The following is an 18010-nucleotide window of genomic DNA, read 5'->3' as shown; positions in this document are numbered from 1 at the left end:
GGAAAAAAAGCTGCAATAGCAAAAGATGCAGCTTTTTTCTTTAATTTCAGAGTGTTGATTCAGAATAGAGCAATAATGTAAATTATATTTAATCCTTGTTAATCATGGACTGGATTTATTCCAACCTGGTAACTTGGGAATGCTAGACCGTGCAAAATAAAGTTATTAAAACAGATTTTGCAATTAGATATCATGGGGGTTCAAACATTTTTAATTTTTTTGTCAAAATTTGCAGGATAAGAATTACAAAAAACTAAAATCAAACTTCTAACATTAATTTTGTGATAAACTGTCTCTGTAAGCTATCAACAGCCGACACTGAGTTGCTGCATAGGATCACCAATTACAATCTGTTATGCAAAACTGAAAATAATTACAAACCCGATATAAACTTTGTTTATTGTAAGAATACAGATAGTTTGAAATGCAATCTTTTTTTTATTTAATAAAGATACTATTTTTAATGGACTTAATCATTTCATGAATGTTAGATTGCAGCTTTGTTCTTCGCCAGAGCTCATAATAACTAATGACCTTATACTTTGCTTTATATATATTGTATTTGATTGATAATATGTCTAACTAGACATAGTGTCTGTGAGTTTACTAAGAATTAGCTAACGCAAGATAGGCAATGACTGCAAAAGTCTGGAAGAAAATAATGGTTGTGGTTTATAAAAAAAAAATAGGCATCTCATTTCCTAAAAGAAATCTATTTTCTGTTTACAAAAAGCTTAAATTTATAATTTATTTTTCCTAATATTACTACTTTCTATATTAAGCACTAACAATAATGAAATAAATTAAAGATGAAAAAGGGCTAGTTATGAGAAAAACTTAATGTGAAAAAATGGGAATAATTACCATTCCCCAATCCAAGAGGGTACAAAAGTCAGCTTTCAAACAGCATCTCAGTTTTTCCCCCCACATGATTTGAGAAATTCAGAAACACGGTTTATTTTCTCTATTAAATGTAAACTAGATCACGATTTTGGACCTCTCTACTGGACCTCTCATCATCTTCATCAGACTGCGATTCTAATCTACAAGAATTAGTGTATTCATATTCAATAGGCTTTGGATAGCTATATGGATACCCATTGTCATCAAAAAACCTTCGAAACGTGAATTCATAAAAAGCATGCTCAGGATGTTTACCATTTTTATACCACCCATTAAGTGTGTCATTTACATTCCCCTCTTTATCTTCACTCCATAATTTATCTGGATCAATTGGATCAAAATTTGATGTATCAGTGGGATGTGTAATTTTGGGAATATAAAAAGCAGGTTGCTGCCGTAGATCACTTGAAAAATCAATAGATTTAAAAAAGGGGTGTGCTTTTATTTCATCTGTGCCATTCTTGCCTAAGCGATCATCTGGTCCTCGGCAGAGCTTAATAATAAGATCTGATGCCTCTGGAGTTAGTTTTGCTTGTAGTGGGATGTGCAGTGATGTTTTCCAATTGATAACCTTATTTAAACACAAAGTTAAAGTTTCAAATTAAATACACATTTGTACACATTTTTCTTCAGGAACTAACATGTTCAAAAAACTAAAAGCAAATATTTCTGAACCACTACTGCCCTGTTCAGGGGAAGAGCCTAAAAACTTGCACCATATCAAAGATTTATGTTGGGGCAGTTTGCATAAGGAATAAAAAAAATCGGGATGGTGGCTTTGCCCCTTTTTCATGTTGTGTTTGTCACGCATGTAAAAAAGGGGTGGGTCATTGATTGCATAATTGCCATCTTGACATTTTTGATTCCTACTGATGACCCTGGATTAATACTTAGTAGAAGGCAAAATCTAAGTTAGCATTTTGCCCTTAATAGATAGGATAACTTCCTCTTGATTCTATGTATAAATATTTTAATAGAAGAACAGAATTATTTTGTTACCTTTGAGGATATGTTTTGCTTCATAATTAAATGTAAAATAAAATTATTTCAATTTTAGTGAACTCTATATCATAGAAATTCATTATTATGAACTCTACACATCAAATATTTTTGTTCTATCTTCAGTGTGTTTTAAAATTCTAATTGAGGCTTTCACTGAAAGACTGGAGCAAAATGATTTCTGGGGAAGAAATTGCAAACTGAAGAATGGAGCCAACATCTGTGATAGAATGAAAACCAAGCAAGTAAACCAGCTTCAATTCCTATCCAGACAAGGAGAGGAATTAAAATTGCCCACAAGTGCTCCAGACAGTTGTTCCTTATGAGGAATCTACAAGACAGCAGTCTATGTGAGACAAAGGAATAGCCATCTTAAACCATGACTGGTGCTCAGGGACACTAAAATTACATTTCTTATCAGTTTCAGAAATGTTTGTCTGTCTGACTGTCTAGAATGAAGCAAAATATTTTAGTACTGGACATATTGAAGAATATGGAATAAGGAAAGAATAAAAAGTTGATTTATTTAATAAAATAAATATATTTTTATCTCTATATTTTTTATCTTAATGCTGATCAGACTTTAATGACAAGACTTTAAGGTTTTGTTTATAGAGATGGAACATTCTATTTTTTTCTATTTTTTCCTGCATTTTCTGTTTTTCTTTTTCTTTTCTCTTTTGGTTTGTATTAGTTTTAATTTTTTTAATAAAATTACAATTAAAAAAGACTGGAGAAAACCATTACTACACTATTCTTCATTTACTATGACTTCTATTTCTAAAGAGTGACAAAATACATAAAGAAATCAATAAAAACATGTTTTGCAGATGAAACAAGATAACAATAGTAGTCTACTTATAGTGTCTTATAGTGAAAACTATAGTGAAATAGTAGTCCACTTATAGGTCTTACAGTGAAAACATATTACGGTACCTCCTCTCATTGATTAGGATAATTTCACATTTCTATATTAGAATAATTTCACGCTTCTATAAAATGAAACAAAGTAGGTTGGTAACCCATTCTATTAAAATTTTGGGAAGAAACAGTATCAAACTATAATTTCTAGTGACAACTAAAATCGTGTAAAAGCATTTTGAAATACAGGGAAAACATATTATGTATGCATTGTTCTAAGTTAAATGCAGCCCAAAGCTTATCTAGCTTCTACACATATGCACAGAGGCAACTGATATCATTTTTTTTCCAAATACCTTCATTTGTGTTTCCAATGGTGTTTGTGCTAAGAAGGGAGGTTGACCTACTAGCATTTCAAAAAGAATCACCCCAACACTCCACCAGTCACATAGTTGTGTATATCCTGAAGCAAAAGAAAATCCAGTAATTATACAGACCAATAATAATTCTAAATTTCTTTCTAACAATGTACTAGCTATTATGTTAGTATAGTATTTCCCAAACATCTAGCACAGGGGTGTTTAACTAGTGGCCAGTGGGCTGGATGAGTCACATGCAGCTCCACCCCAGCTCTGTGAAGGGAGAAAACTTTGTGAAACATCATGTGATGGCAACATGACGTGATGAGTTTGACACCCCTGATCTAGCACATCTGACTTTTAAGCCTTACGATTGACCTTGTTATATATTAATATATTATTTTCTGTTTCTTAGAAATTAATTTATAATTTTTGTGCTCAACGTTATTAAGAGTTATTGGCAACAATCCTGTAGCATCAGGGAACTTCCTTGTAGTTAGAGTAATTGTTTTCAGGAGCAATTTTCAAAAACTAGCCATCAATTTAGCAACCCCAGCTACAGGAAAAAAGGAAAGCTTTACCTGTCCGTAATAATACTTCTGGTGCAATGTAATTTGGTGTCCCAACAAGTGAATGAGCTAGACAGCGTTGATGTTGACGTGCTGCTCTACGTTCAAGAGGCTTTAGTCTATCTCCGCATCTACAGCTTGCTGGATCTCCCCATTCATTACTGAAATCCATGCTGTCCTGACGGGGATGGTCACCTAGCATGCAAAAGCCCAAACATTACCATTATGTTTAAACTCCAGTCATCAATCAAGTGTCACAGAATCTATTTTAAAAAGTATGATTTTTTTAAAAAGCATCTGATTACAGTATAGCATTTCAAGATATCAAATTACAGCACTTTGATTAAAAGCAAGTAGGGATTTATGAGGATTTTTACTTTGATAAACAATTATTGGGAGCTATCCAAGAAGAATATAATGAATTGGAAGGACTCTTGAATAAAATGTCATGCTGTGAGCATGTAGCCTCAATAATTAAAAATATTGTAATTTATTATTTATTTGTACAAACATGCAGAACTGACAACAGGATTTCGGCAGGGAGGATTTTCAGGCCCTGAATGGAACCTCCCAGAGTCTATCCCAACCCATAACTTAATGCTTAACAATCACAACCAGGAGTGCCAGGATTGCAGTCAAATGAAGCAGTCATGTGATGTCTCACTTAACAACTGCTCTGCTTAATGATCAAGATTTTGGGCTCAACAGTGATCATAAAGTGAGGACTTGCTGTATACATGGTGAGCAGAACTGCTAAGTTTATAGTTAAGACAGCTCAGCTAACAACCCATTATAATGAACAAGACTGGATTGTCACATAAAGGTGGTATATTAATCTGAACGCTGATTCCCTGTATTTGTCACATATTTTTTAATTATTTTATTATTGTATTTTCTTTATTTTATCCTGGAATTACATCCTATATTTTACTATTATTTTATTTTCTCTGATATGATCATAAGTCTAATCAATTAAATATTACAGTTTTATCATTTAGCATATATTCTAACCTCAATTCCTTTATGAAATGTCAATGATCAAGCAAAAAAAAAATATTGTGAGTACAATTAGAAAATCATTATGAGACCCTTCTGATACTAGGAGATTGGATTTATTTTTTAGCAAAAAGTCTATTGTATTTTAGGCATTAAAGATTGCAAGGCACATATAGAAGATATTGGGATGGAAGTACGATGATCTGTATTTACATGATATACTTTGGGACAAGCCTGAAAATAGCTGATAATGGAGACCAGCTATTTACCAATTGTAGAGCATTTTATTGCCAATCAAAATTTTAAACCGTCTGAATTATTTTAGTAGTATTTCAATTGCCTAATATTCCAAAATGGCACTATATCTAATGAAACCTTTGACTGAATCGATTTATATTAGATTTAGTATCTAAACGTTCCTAATTACTATCAGTACTAGAACATGCTTTGGATTATTCTAGCTGTCTTTTAATCAACTGAAAATTATTGGTGGTGGTAACTTTTTTACAAGAACTCTGGAATAAAAATATTACATATTAATAAATCAATAGCTAACTTAAGATGACAGAAAATTTAAAAGAACATTTTCTTATCATTTTAAAGTGGGACTATTTTCTATTTATTGGCAATCCAGTGAATGTTTAAAAAGTGGTGGCTATTAGTTTCATTAGGTTGTAAGGGTAAAATGGGTAAAGGAACATGAACTAATACTGTGATACTGTAGATTATTGTTCTTCTTTTCTTTACATTAAAGCAATGTAAAAAAGAAAGAAGCAAGATGAAAAGAGAAATTGCCTTTTAAGCAGAAACTTCCCATAAGTAGAAAGCCTCCTCCAACTCTCAGGCAATATTAGATTTTTTTTAGTTTATTAAATATCATCTGGATCCCTTTTTTTCCTCACCTTAATGTCAAAGAAATAACTACCTAACAAGGAAAAGGCAAGATTATTATTATTATTATTATTATTATTAATAATAATAATAATAATAATAATAATAATAATAATAATAATAATAATAATAATAAATATAACAAAAACAATAACTACACAAGAGTATTTGTAACTGACTAAATAAAAGACATTCAGCAATCCTTACATTTCTGTTTATAATCTCCAACATAAACCTGGAAGTTTACTCTTAATATACTTAAAAAAATCCCTGTAATTTTCTTAATTCTACCTTCGACTTTTTGGAAGTTGTGAGCTCACAGGCTGTCAATGCCTGATTTAGTTAGCTGTTTCAAATTATTTTAATTCTATGATGTAGACACCAATCAGGTCTAGGACTACCAGCTGTAAAATGGCAAGCAGATTGAAACAAAAATTAGAATTTTCTGTTTCTTTTTCCTGTTATCTAGGGGCTGTCTGGATCTTTTTGCAATCCAGATCTGATAACCATGAGTGAGTGCCCAGTAGATGTAGAAATCACATCCTTATTTTTTTTTCATAACCTTGGTTTTCTTCCGGACTGAGAAAAAATTAATTTTAATGTTCTGTATAACATAAAGAGACACTGAAAGACAAAATATGAGGCTATATATCCGTATTGGCGAGCCTATGGCACGCGTGCTGGAAGTGGCACACAGGGCCACTTCTGCCGGCATGCGAGAGGTCGCCCGGAAGAGCCCCACTGCGCATGCGTGCGCCGCTGCCCGACAGCTGATTGTTGGGTATCTGGGAGTGCATGCGTGTGGCAGATACACGAAGCATATAAGCAGATGCATGGCGCATGGGGGGTCACAGTGCATCCACAGGGGGCATGGCCCCCCCAGCATGCATTGCCTTCTGGGTGCTGGCACACAGTGCGCACACACAATTTTTGGCACAGGAGCCGAAAAAGGTTAGCCACTACTGCTATATATGCTTTTCCACCTTTCTATTCCCTACTTTCGACAAAACAATTTCTCCATTAGATTTTGCAACTTTTAAAAACAGGAAAAGAAGTTCTCTGTTTTCTTATTCAGACTTTCAGTATTGCACTCCAAATTAAGAATTAAGTAGATGAAATCATATAACTGATAATAAGAGAATAATTTTTAAGTTTCAAAGGATAGTTACTAATACTTTAATTTTGATTGGAAAGCAAAAAACAACAACCCACTTGTACTATTATAATTCTAGTTATTGTTGGCAAAAAGCCTGAAATTGAAACATGTGCTAAACAACTAATTTTCAGAAATTATAACATTTTAAAATATGATACAGACAAATACACACTATTTTCCTGTTCTCAGTGTAATATTCTTTTGATTTTATTTTTCTATGAAGTTCACAATGGAATGTTCTGTGGAAGTTAAGATGTTAAGAAGTTAAGATTTACTATTCTGTACTAGAGATTTTTGATCTGATTTTTTAAAAAAAGCTGTATTCAATATGTTTTGAAAAAGGATTTTATCATGCTGCTGCTGCTCTGGAAGATTCTAATTCCAAATTCACTTTCCTATGTTCTGGAATAAATGACTACATTGATAATTACTCAGCAGCATGTTATGATATCCAGCCAAATCATCTGGTAGAAAATATAATACAAACCAATATCTAGTTGTTCTGTGTGATAATAATCTAACACATAAAGACAATTTTGGGACAAACTGCTTGCCTTACCACTCTGATAGTATTTGGAATCGTGTGTCCACCGAAAGCCAGTACAAAGTCCAAAGTCTGTCAATTTGATATGGCCGTCACGATCAATCAAAATGTTATCAGGTTTTATGTCTCTATGAATGAAGCCCATCTTATGAACACTTTCAACAGCACAGGTCAGTTCTGCTATGTAGAATCGGGCCATATTTTCCGGAAAGACTCCCATTCGAATTAACAAGCTCATCATGTCTCCTCCTGGAATATAGTCCATTATAAAGTATAAATTGTCCTTATCTTGGAACGAATAGTACAGACGAACTACCCATTCATTATCAGCCTCCGCAAGAATATCCCGTTCAGCTTTAACATGAGCAACCTGGTTTCGAAGTAGTACATCCTTTTTTCGAAGAGTTTTTTTTGCATATAAGGCATTTGTATCTACCTTTCTTGCCAAACAGACTTCTCCAAATGCCCCAATTCCAAGAGTCTTAATTTTAACAAACATTGATTTATCCATTTTAGCTCTTTTGAGACGGATGTAGTTGGACTCCTTTTGGCATAGCATTTTCCTCATTTGATCTTGGGCCTCTTGGGATAACCCAACCTATGCAATAAATGTAAAAAAAAAAAAAGTGGAAAAAAAAAGAATTTAAGAAAAGTAAACAATATCGGTCCTTAGGGAATAATACTCCCATTTTTATTATTTCAGTTTATTTTATTGCAACATATTAGGAAACAATCAAAACACTTCAGAACAATATACAACAAAATGTTAAAATGACATATTATAGACAATCATACACAAGAGCCATGCACAATAAGGCTCAAGATTCAAAGACAACGTTTTAGCAAGAAACTCCACTGATGAAACCAGATAAACTAATTAGAAGATTCTATTATTCTTAAAAGTCACATATTTTAAGAAAAGTGATGATTGACTGACATTCCAACAAATACTTTTACGTTGTCAGTTAGGCTAGACATATAGGACATATACTATCTATTTACTAGAAAAATGCACTTAAATTGCTTCCAAATGACTTTCCAGCTTCTAGCTTTCATTCAAAAATTTTATTTTTAATTACATTTAATACAATCTTAAAATAAACATCTACATAAATATCTGGCAGTATGAGTACAGTACTAACAATTCAGCCACTTTGAACAATGTAAACGAAATAAAATAGTGTATTTGTATTATTGTTCTTGTGCAACTGTAGAACATAAAAATAAATATGGTATACAATATTAGTGATCTAATATAAATACATCCAAGTACAGTGAAACAAAGCATGCTTAATTTAAATGCATGTAAGCATGCAGAGTCCCATAAGAAAGGATCCATGCTATTCTTTAAATAGAATACTTGTCTCCAAAATATTACTTGCCTACCCAGTAACGAAGGCTACAGATGTCAGGAAAGCTTCCAACACCTTAATAGTTTAAACCAGCTGTTAGTGAAAGTGAAAAGGAAAGAGACTAAGGATGAACATGTAGAAAGAACAAGAAATTTAACTGACTCAGACATCAGCTAGCTTCCTACTCAAAAGGATGAAATTTACCAAAGAATTTTTGAAAATACTGTAATTAAAATGATACTTCTACAGATGACATGAGAACTTCAAACCAAGCACATATATAATATAAAGTAGAAATTAAAAATAATTGAGGTTGAAATGTCTATATTCTAGTGCAATCAAAAAATAGAGGCAATGTCACTACTTTTCCAACATGTAAAAAGTAAGAATTTTAAAGAAGCTTATTTTTATTGGAAAATCAATTGTTAGATCTTTTTAAAAAATATCCAACAAGTCATTCTATTATAACAAACAACACTAAACATACCCTTATTTATAGTGAGATCAAGCAAAATATATTTTCTATTCAACTGCCCAATATGTACAAGGTTCCACAAACCCCCAAATTTATGAAGCTTTATCTATAACTAAATTATAGAATGCACTGGTTCATAGCAGTTTCTATTTGAATCATGACAACTTATGTGCACAGACAATTAGTTGTAAGTATCAGATTTGGGAAGCACTTTCTGGTAGTGCCAAGCCCATGGCAGTGCTTGGATATTAAATCCTTAATCTTCTTGTCCCAGTTTTATGGAAGCAGCCAGTATTCTGATGCACTTCTGTTCTAGGTTCTTGGCGGATATCTAAATATTATCTATCTCCCCATCCACACTCCCTTAAGCACTTTCTGTTATGAGCAATAAAATAAAAATGAAATGCATTTGATGATTTTTTTTTTCATGGCTGATTTATTTGTTTCCTGTTAGCCTATTTTTTCTTTACAATTTCTCGGACTATAATGCAATCAATCACACAGCCAGAAAGATATTTAATAACTTAATCTGACTGATGTCAATAGGATTGCACTATAAAAATTGGTAAACTATTACCATTTTAGTAAGGGTAAAAATGTCCCCTATCCAGTCATGTTCAACTCTAGGATGCAATGCTCATCTTCATTTCTTAACTCAGGGATCCAGCATTGTCCAAAGACATTTCCGTGGTCATGTGGCCAGCATGACTATATGCCAAGGTGCATGGAGTGCTGTTACCTTCCCACCAAAGTGGTACCTATTTATCTATTTACATTTGTATCCTTTTGGACTGCTAGGATGGGAGGAGCTGCGGCACCTAATGAGAGTTCACCCTGTCACACTGCGCTTGGGTCTCGAACCTGGGCTTTCCAGTCTTTAACCTGCTGAGCTATCATGTCTGTTACTGATAGCTCTTTAAGTCTAATTACTGTTTAAGTCTAACGCAATGGTAATATTACAATTTCAAAGTATATTCCATGCAAAACTTAAAGAGAAATAATTTAAAAAATTACCCTCATCATTTCATTTTCAAGCTGTTTCTTACGATGCAGTCGTTGTTGATGAGACTTGAGTATATTTTCAACATGCTGCTCCATAAAGAATTTAAAGGCTTGAGGAGAATAGATTTGAATGCGGGATTCCCTCCGTTCTTCATCTCTTTTATTCTTCCTGACAGGAACAGGGGAAGTTGTTATCTGCTTCTTTTCTCTATCGATTGTCTCACTGTTTTCATTCTTTTCAGCATCCTCTTCTTTAGGAAACCCAGGCTGATCTTCTTTTCCAGGCTTTGTTATAGCTTCATATGGGGTGGCAGATAGATTTGGATGTAATAAATGCTTTGGATAAGGAGGGGGTGGTCCTTGATAATTTCCACCTTCTGCTGCAGGTGAAATAACTGGCACAACTGTACATGGTCCCTCAGAAAAGGAGGCGGGCTGGACTGTTTGCATTGGTTGCGAAATCCAAGAAGGGTGAGTAGGAGCTAAGGCAGTTTGCAGTTCTGGTTTTAATACACGCATACTTTTTACTGGCTGCTGTATAGGAGCTGGAGTAACGGCTGTAACTGTTGTAGCAGAAGATTGTGAATTTGCAGCATGGTTTTGTCTGTTTCCAGCATGATTATTGAAAGAATTTGACCTTACTGGAATATTGGATTGCCATACTGGGATGTCATGTCCATTTCCAGAGGATGATTGTGACCAGGTTGTTGGAATTCCCGGAACATTTATATTATATAAATCCATATTATGGCTGTTTCTGTTTGGCACCATCATAGATTGAGAAATATTCCCATTAGGATATGCTGAAAGGGGAGCAGGACCTCCTGTTTGCATCTGCAAAAGTGTAGGACTTTGTCGGCTTGTTGGAGATATTGGATAAGGAGGAGGTGGTTGGCGACTTGCTGAGTTACCAGGCACAATATTTTGATGAATAATATATTCAGTCTGACAATTGCCGTTTTGTATTCCACTCCTTCCCGATGAAAAACTAAATTTGCTATTAACTGAACTTTGCATGATTATTGGTTGTCTACCAACAGGAACGGAACTCATACCTCTTTGTCCTTGCACAGAAGGATTCATAGATGAAGAATTCATAGTCTGGGGAGGATAACCATCCTGCCATGATCCTGGAGGCACCGGAGAAATACGAGATATCATATATTCCATGTTCCCCGAATACCGTTTTGTTTGAGAATTTGCTTCCCAGGAAGGAGGAGGTGTTCCTCTGGGAGGGGGAGGGGGTGGAGTAACACTTCTGACTTGCGGTGGAGGTGGTGGGTTCACTCTTTGTCCATTACCAGGATGAGCCTGAGCGAATGCAGCTATTCCAGACCCAGATAATGGTCTTCCTACTTCACCCTGAGAAATAGGGCTTTCTGAATGGAAAGTAAGGCCATCTCCCAGTGCAGAAGCATGTCTCTGGGGTACCAAAGATTCTTTAGAACCTTTCCAGCTCTGTCTACGGATAACTGACTGCTGTACTGCTCCTCCTGCTTTTTTTAAAAAAAGTAAAAAGACAGGGTTTTTTTACTACTCATTTTCAAATTCTGGAATAGTAATTATATAAAAGGTTAGAAGCAAGCATTTCTGACATAAAAACACACTAGAATGAACTGATATAAAAATGAGATGAGAAATAATTTAAATCAAATTTCATATGAATTTATTAAAAAAAAAGGATACAGACTAATTTTTGAAACAATTAATCTAAGTGCATACAGATAGTCCTTCACTGATAACCATTTGTTTAGTGTTGGCTTGAAATTACAACAGCACTGAAAAAAGTGATTTATGACCATTTTTACATTTACGATTGTTGCAGCATTCTCATCATGTGATCAAAATTTGGACACTTGGCAACTGGCTTGTGTTTATGATGGTTGCAGTGTCCTCAATTCATGTGATCACCTTTTGTAGCCTTCTGACAAGCAAAATCAATGCTTGTCAGCACAGATTAAGCAAAATTAAGTTTCACTTAACCATATTACTAACTTAATAACTACAATGATTTACATAACAGCTGTGGCACAAAAGTTCGTAAAAGGGGCAAAACTCACTTAACAAGTGTCTTGCTTAACAACAGAAATTTTGAGCCCAACTCTGGTCATAAGTCAAAGTACTCATATGATAATGTACTCATATGATAATGCAAAGTCCCTGGACCCAGACTTCACGTGGCACTCCTAAATGATCTGCATAGAGGACTGTAACATTGACCCTAAATAATTTTTGCAATAAAAAAGCTCCAAAAGAATTTTGTTAATTGTCTTCTTCCTATTAATTCTTTGTTGCAAGTTGGCCCTTTTCAAATTGTTTTTTTTAATTCATTAGTACATTTACTACAATGAGCATGTTTTTGAACATGCTTGAATAAAGTGCCTCTTTTCCCTTCTATTTTAGGTTCTTTTCCATAAGTAGTTTTTTTAATTAGGAAAGGAAAATAACAGGCCTTACTTTCATGTTAATATATATGCGCCACTGGCCTTTAATTGTGGAGCTTGCCCACACAATATCTTTGGCAACCTTCTCACCTTACTCCTTCCTTCTATTTCTTTTACATAAATAATGAGAGAGGTTACATGAAGAGTAAAGAACAAGGCAGAGGAGTACCTTTATATCTTTATGCTACTGTATCCTATTGGTGTTCTCCCTTCAATATACTATACTTGCCAATGAAGTTGTAACTAAAAATTTCATTTTAACTACAAATGTTAAAAACACAGTTTATTTTTCAGTCAGTATCTCTGACTTCAAGTTATTTCTCTCTTGTCATTAGTTTTGAAAACATACACATTCGATTTCTCTTTCTGAGGAGTATATATGGAGGTGCATACCTGGGGGCTTGGGGCCAGCAGTAAGGGGTCTAGATGCAGCTGCTGCCATTTGTTCTCGACGAGAATCTTGATAACTCATTTTACTTATAAATTCAATGGCTGCTTCTATGCTGCGGCTATTGGTTTGTCTTAGAGCTTGCACAACCATATCCTATTGATGGGAAGAGAATAAAAAAAAAACCAATTTCCCAATAAGATAGTTAATCATTGATAATAAAAAAGTCAGAAACACTGTATTTAATATTAGATTGAAAAAAGTAAAGACTTAGTGCTATTATTCCTAACAATGCAATATTGGTGCAATCTAAGCATCAATGGCATTGGAAATATGGTTATTACAAAACAAGATGACATTAGCATGCCAGGAGTGAATCTCAAATTATACAGAAAAACATTTTTCTAAACTCCAAAATCAGGTACTTCACCTCCACCTTGCACCCCCAAAAGCAAATCCCATTAACATATTTGAGGCAGTTTCCCCCCCACAATTTTTATTAAATGCCAACTAACAATATCAGGTAACTACGTTAACATAAATCCAAGATGGAAATAAAATAGATATAGAAAACACAAAACTACTACAATATGTATTCTATTACTATATGTATTCTATTTCTTTATCTATTTACAATATAAATAAATAGATACTGCACATGTAGAAATTTACCATATATCTAAACTATACCATATTATAATCTATTGTTATGGTATTTGCATAAAATCTATTCAAATTTGATAAAACTGATTCCTACTTCTGATGTCTCATTATTTTAATTTTATGTGATTTTTCCCCCTTATGTCGCAATTGAATAACCTTTTTTAATCCACATAAGTAATTTTAAAATAAGGAGAGAATACCAATCTGTTCAACTAATTGATCTCTAAGTGATTTTCAATACTTTTTACCATGGTATCCTTCTGGACTGACTGAGAGGATTGGAGGTGTTTTGCTGGTTTGCCTTTTATTGTGTGTGATCAATTCCAGCTGGTCATGACTGGGGGTGGGGGTGAGATCCTGCCTTTGACCCTCCTACTATATTGAGGGATTGGAGCTCACTCCCCCCCCCATTCAACATCTACCCAAGACTGCTAGGTGAACTCATCCATCACCACGAGGTGAGATCTCATCATTAATTGGGTACAATCAGTACACTGATGATACCCAATTTATACATCTCCGTTGCTGTTGAATTAAGCAATCCTATGGACATCTTATTTTAGTGAATAGAGGCTGTAAGCATCTTGATGGGAAACAGTAGACTTTAAATGAATTCTAGCAAGACTGAGTGACTTGGAGTTTTGGGCCCGCAGGTTCTAAGACTCTATCTTCTTTGGTACTGGATGGGGGTCACGCTACCCCAAACAGGTCCTGTGTGCAATCTGGGGATTTTTCTAAACTCACAATTCCTGCTCAAGGAGCAGGTAGTGGTTAGGAAGGCTTTTGCTCAACTTTGTATTATGCATCAGTTGCATTTATTCTTCAAGAGGGTCTACTCAGAGTTTATCGTATGCTATCCAGTTACTTGCCTGTGAGATGGGTGTCTATATAAATATGGCAAACAAAGAAAACTTGGGATTAATAAGCAAATTCAAATAATGTGCACAGGAAACAACAGAATCATAATCAAAACACATTTTTGAATGTACTTCCCCAAATAAATCACAACAATTTTTTGCTATTACCAATTTGATATCCCACTAGGAATTATATTTTACCTCATCAAATCCAGCAGCTTGCAGATCTTGCAACATCTGACGATTAACTTCTGAGGTTCCTCTGGTTGAACTTGTTTCATTTGCAAAAGGAAGTAGAGAATTTCTAATTTCTTGCAAAGCTTTATGGTAGGTAACAAACTTGGGGGGATTTCGACCTTGCCTGGGATCTTCAGTTGGAATTTTACCCATATTTTGTTCAACTTTTGCAGCATCCGAAGGCTTCGGCAAATTTCTAAGGCTCTCTCGTATTTCTTGTAACATCTGCCGGCTGCTGCTAGTGTAATTACTGGCAGGAAATGTTTTAGGCCTCATTTGTCTATATCCCTCTGGTTTCTCGCTTCTCTTCATGAACTCGTATAACTTTTAACCAAGATTTTCAATATGCTTAACACTTTAATCAGTTGGATGGCAATCTCAAAACACAGTTGATCTTGATTCCAGTAGTACATACATCCATTCAAGTCTAAGAGAATAGAATAATAGTCATTCTAAATAGAAAAATAAAACACTGTTACATTATTGGAAAATGTTTTATTCAACTCTTATTTTATCACATTCTTATGAATATTTGGTATGAAAACAAATTTCCTTCTACTTAATATTTGGTGTTTACAATCTGAAGAAAATAACCCAAAATAGCTCTCTCTAAACGGTTTACAGAGTCAGCATATTACCCCCAACAATTTGAGTCCTCGTTTTACAGACCTCAGAAGGATGGAAGGCTGAATCAACCTTGAGTCAGTGAGATTTGAACTGCCAAACTTCTGGCAGTCAACAGAAGTAGTCTGCAGTACTGCATTCTAACCACTGTGCCACCACGGTTCTGAATGTACCTTATGTTATTATAATGCAAATTTTTTAAGATAAATGGTGTTATCTTAAATGGTTACATAAATAAATGATAAGATAAATTTCTCATGAAGATTATTTTGATCTCTATTTTTTTCCACAAAACATACGTAGTACCTTTTAAAGTTATTTTATTCTTACCTGAAATTGGCTATACTCTTATGGAAGGTTACTAATTAAAAACATGATTAAAATGATAGAATAATGAAACAGGCAGAATATCAAATACTATCTAGTTCACACCCCAGATATCAGGTGTACTGAGACCTTCCTCTCTATTGCATCACACTGTTATAATTAAATTATTGTATTTTTAAGCTACACCTCTGTACCATACATTGTAAATCTTTTAAAAGCTGCTTAGTAAAACGTGTTTTTCTCTATTTTACAAAAATGGGATACTCTGCTGTTTCTTTTCCTTTGTCAATATATATTCATTTATCTTCAGAGTGAACAAATAGTGACTGGAATGAGTAGTAGTGACAAGAAGAAAGAAGATAGGATCCCCCCACCCCTTTCAGTATGCATACTTGCCACATAAAAAGAGAGCAAATAAATAAGAAACAAGGAAGAAAGTCACAGCTGCTTCCAAATTTGTAGCCAATATACAAAATACAACTTAGTGCTTCCTACACTGAACCAAGCTGGAATAAGATAAACGATTCACACTGTGCCTGTCCAGAGTTATTAATGTATTATTTACCTGCACTGAAAATCACCCAGAGTCAGTTGGACTTCGGCAGCATTAAAATCAAAATGTTAATAATGAAACATCTACAGAATAGTTCAGTCAACGATCCCATAAACATAATTTGATAGAAAATCACACATAATTTTATGCATTTATTTATTTATTCACAAGACTTATATGGCTGCCTAACTCATACAATGATTATCATTTAATTTTCTGTAACCAAACAGCTGATGAAGTGAATCATAAATATATTACTATGCATTAATCTGTTAGTTTTTAAAAACTATTTGTGTTCTCAGTCTATTTGTAGTTAACACAATGAGACACTTATAAATAAATAAGCCGAAGACTGCATTGTTAAAAAGAAAATATGAAGCAATGACATAAGTTGAAAAACTTATGTCAGTGGTTATTATGAATCTGGAGGACAAAATTAAAACTGTTAGTTTGCTTTTGCAAGTTGTTAAAACCTGTTCTAAAACAATCATTATGTTCTTTAAAGCTATAGTTTTATATAGACATATTTAAGTAACCAGAAAAAACATGAACTAAAACAACTGAGGACCACATTATGTAAATGTTACTTTTTAAAAATAGAGCTGATATACCTTAATTCATTTTATTTCCCCTTTTCTTTCACATCCTTTTTCTATAAGCAATACAATGGTCTATTTTATTATAAAGATAAGAATTGAACCTTTATAATATTCAAAGCACATGCTATTAATTATGAAATCTGGTAAAATTCTTAACTAAGCAAGCAGATGAGAAGCCTTATATAAACAATAAACACTTTTCACGTTATCTTTACTACGCTAAGGACAACTATACAAAAAACATAAAACTCTAAAACAATTCACAGTGAGAACGTCAGATGATTCCCCTCCCCTAAATTGGGATATGCCTCCGTTGTTTAATAATCAAATGAACAGCAATAACCAAATAAAGAAAAACGGCGTACATTTTTTTTAAAAAAGCTCACTTAAAACCCTACAAGAGATGCGATTTAGGCTTAAGGGGCAGTAAAAGGGAAAGCGTAAGACACGCAAAGGCCAGGCGCTCGACGTTAACCGGGGAGCTTGCAACGAAGCAATCTTAGGCGACCCGAGCGATGGGCGGGTGGGAAACACAAAGGAGTCGGGGCAATTCCCGTCAAAGCGGCGGAGTGTCACGAAACCTTAGGCCAAGGCGTGCCTCGTCTCCGAGGCCTTCCTCGTTAACTAGCCACCCAATTTTCCTTTCCCTGAGGCGGAGCCCAAGCAAACCCATCTACCCACCTGCCTGGGGGAAAGGCGGCGGTGACAGCGCCTCAAGCCCAGCAAACAGGAGGAAGGTGACGACGACGACCACGGGGATTCTCAGCGACAGCTACACAGTTTACCATAAAACGTTCCGGCTCTTCGTCCCCTCCCCCCTCAATTTCTATCCCCCCCCTTAATTTTTGAGGGGGGGTTTCAATTCCGGGCCGCCATTTTGTCGGTGGGTTTGTCGCCCAAGATTCCCGGATATAAAACCTTTTCCCGACTTCCTTTGCGTGTTCCGCCGGCTTGTTCTTTCTCCTCCTTCTTGCCGCCCCCCCTCCCAACCAAGGCCAGAATGTGAGAAGCCGGGAGCGCTTCGCGAGGGTTTCCTCCCCCACCTCTTCTGGCGGCCACCGGGCTTGCAGGCTTTTTCCTCCCCCTGGATTCACTTCGTGGGAGAGTCGCGTCTGCACGGTCGGACAGAAAAGAGCTGCGGGAATAGCAGTTTAAGAAATGTTTGTAAAATGCGGAGAAAGGCCGGGGTTGTGCTTTGGCTTAATGCAGAG

The 18010-nt window shown here is 34.9% G+C and overlaps 1 protein-coding gene across 5 annotated transcripts; it reads right to left on the bottom strand.

Moving 5' to 3' along the window:
* Positions 1-381: 381 nt before the first annotated feature.
* LATS1 (large tumor suppressor kinase 1) lies at positions 382-17849 on the bottom strand. 5 transcript variants are annotated; one of them, XM_026666246.2, is made up of 9 exons: positions 17481-17573; positions 16213-16243; positions 14661-15123; positions 12945-13095; positions 10120-11603; positions 7294-7876; positions 3704-3886; positions 3120-3226; positions 382-1474 (listed from the first exon to the last, which is right to left on the bottom strand). In XM_026666246.2, the coding sequence occupies exons 3-9, from the start codon at positions 15006-15008 to the stop codon at positions 968-970; spliced, it is 3363 nt and encodes a 1120-aa protein (XP_026522031.1). In that variant the 5' UTR covers positions 15009-15123; positions 16213-16243; positions 17481-17573; the 3' UTR covers positions 382-967. The 5 variants fall into 5 exon arrangements, with proteins under 5 accessions (XP_026522031.1, XP_026522030.1, XP_026522029.1 ...); XM_026666245.2 differs by lacking the exon at positions 16213-16243 and having other exon boundaries at positions 17481-17849; XM_026666244.2 differs by lacking the exon at positions 16213-16243 and having other exon boundaries at positions 14661-15148; positions 17481-17741.
* Positions 17850-18010: the final 161 nt, after the last annotated feature.

Source organism: Notechis scutatus, chromosome 1 (genome assembly GCF_049901735.1).
Source record: "Notechis scutatus isolate UNSWTSFEM ecotype Mainland chromosome 1, rNotScu1.2, whole genome shotgun sequence".
In the NCBI taxonomy this organism is placed as follows: domain Eukaryota; kingdom Metazoa; phylum Chordata; class Lepidosauria; order Squamata; family Elapidae; genus Notechis; species Notechis scutatus.
This window is presented reverse-complemented; position numbering and strand designations above follow the sequence as displayed.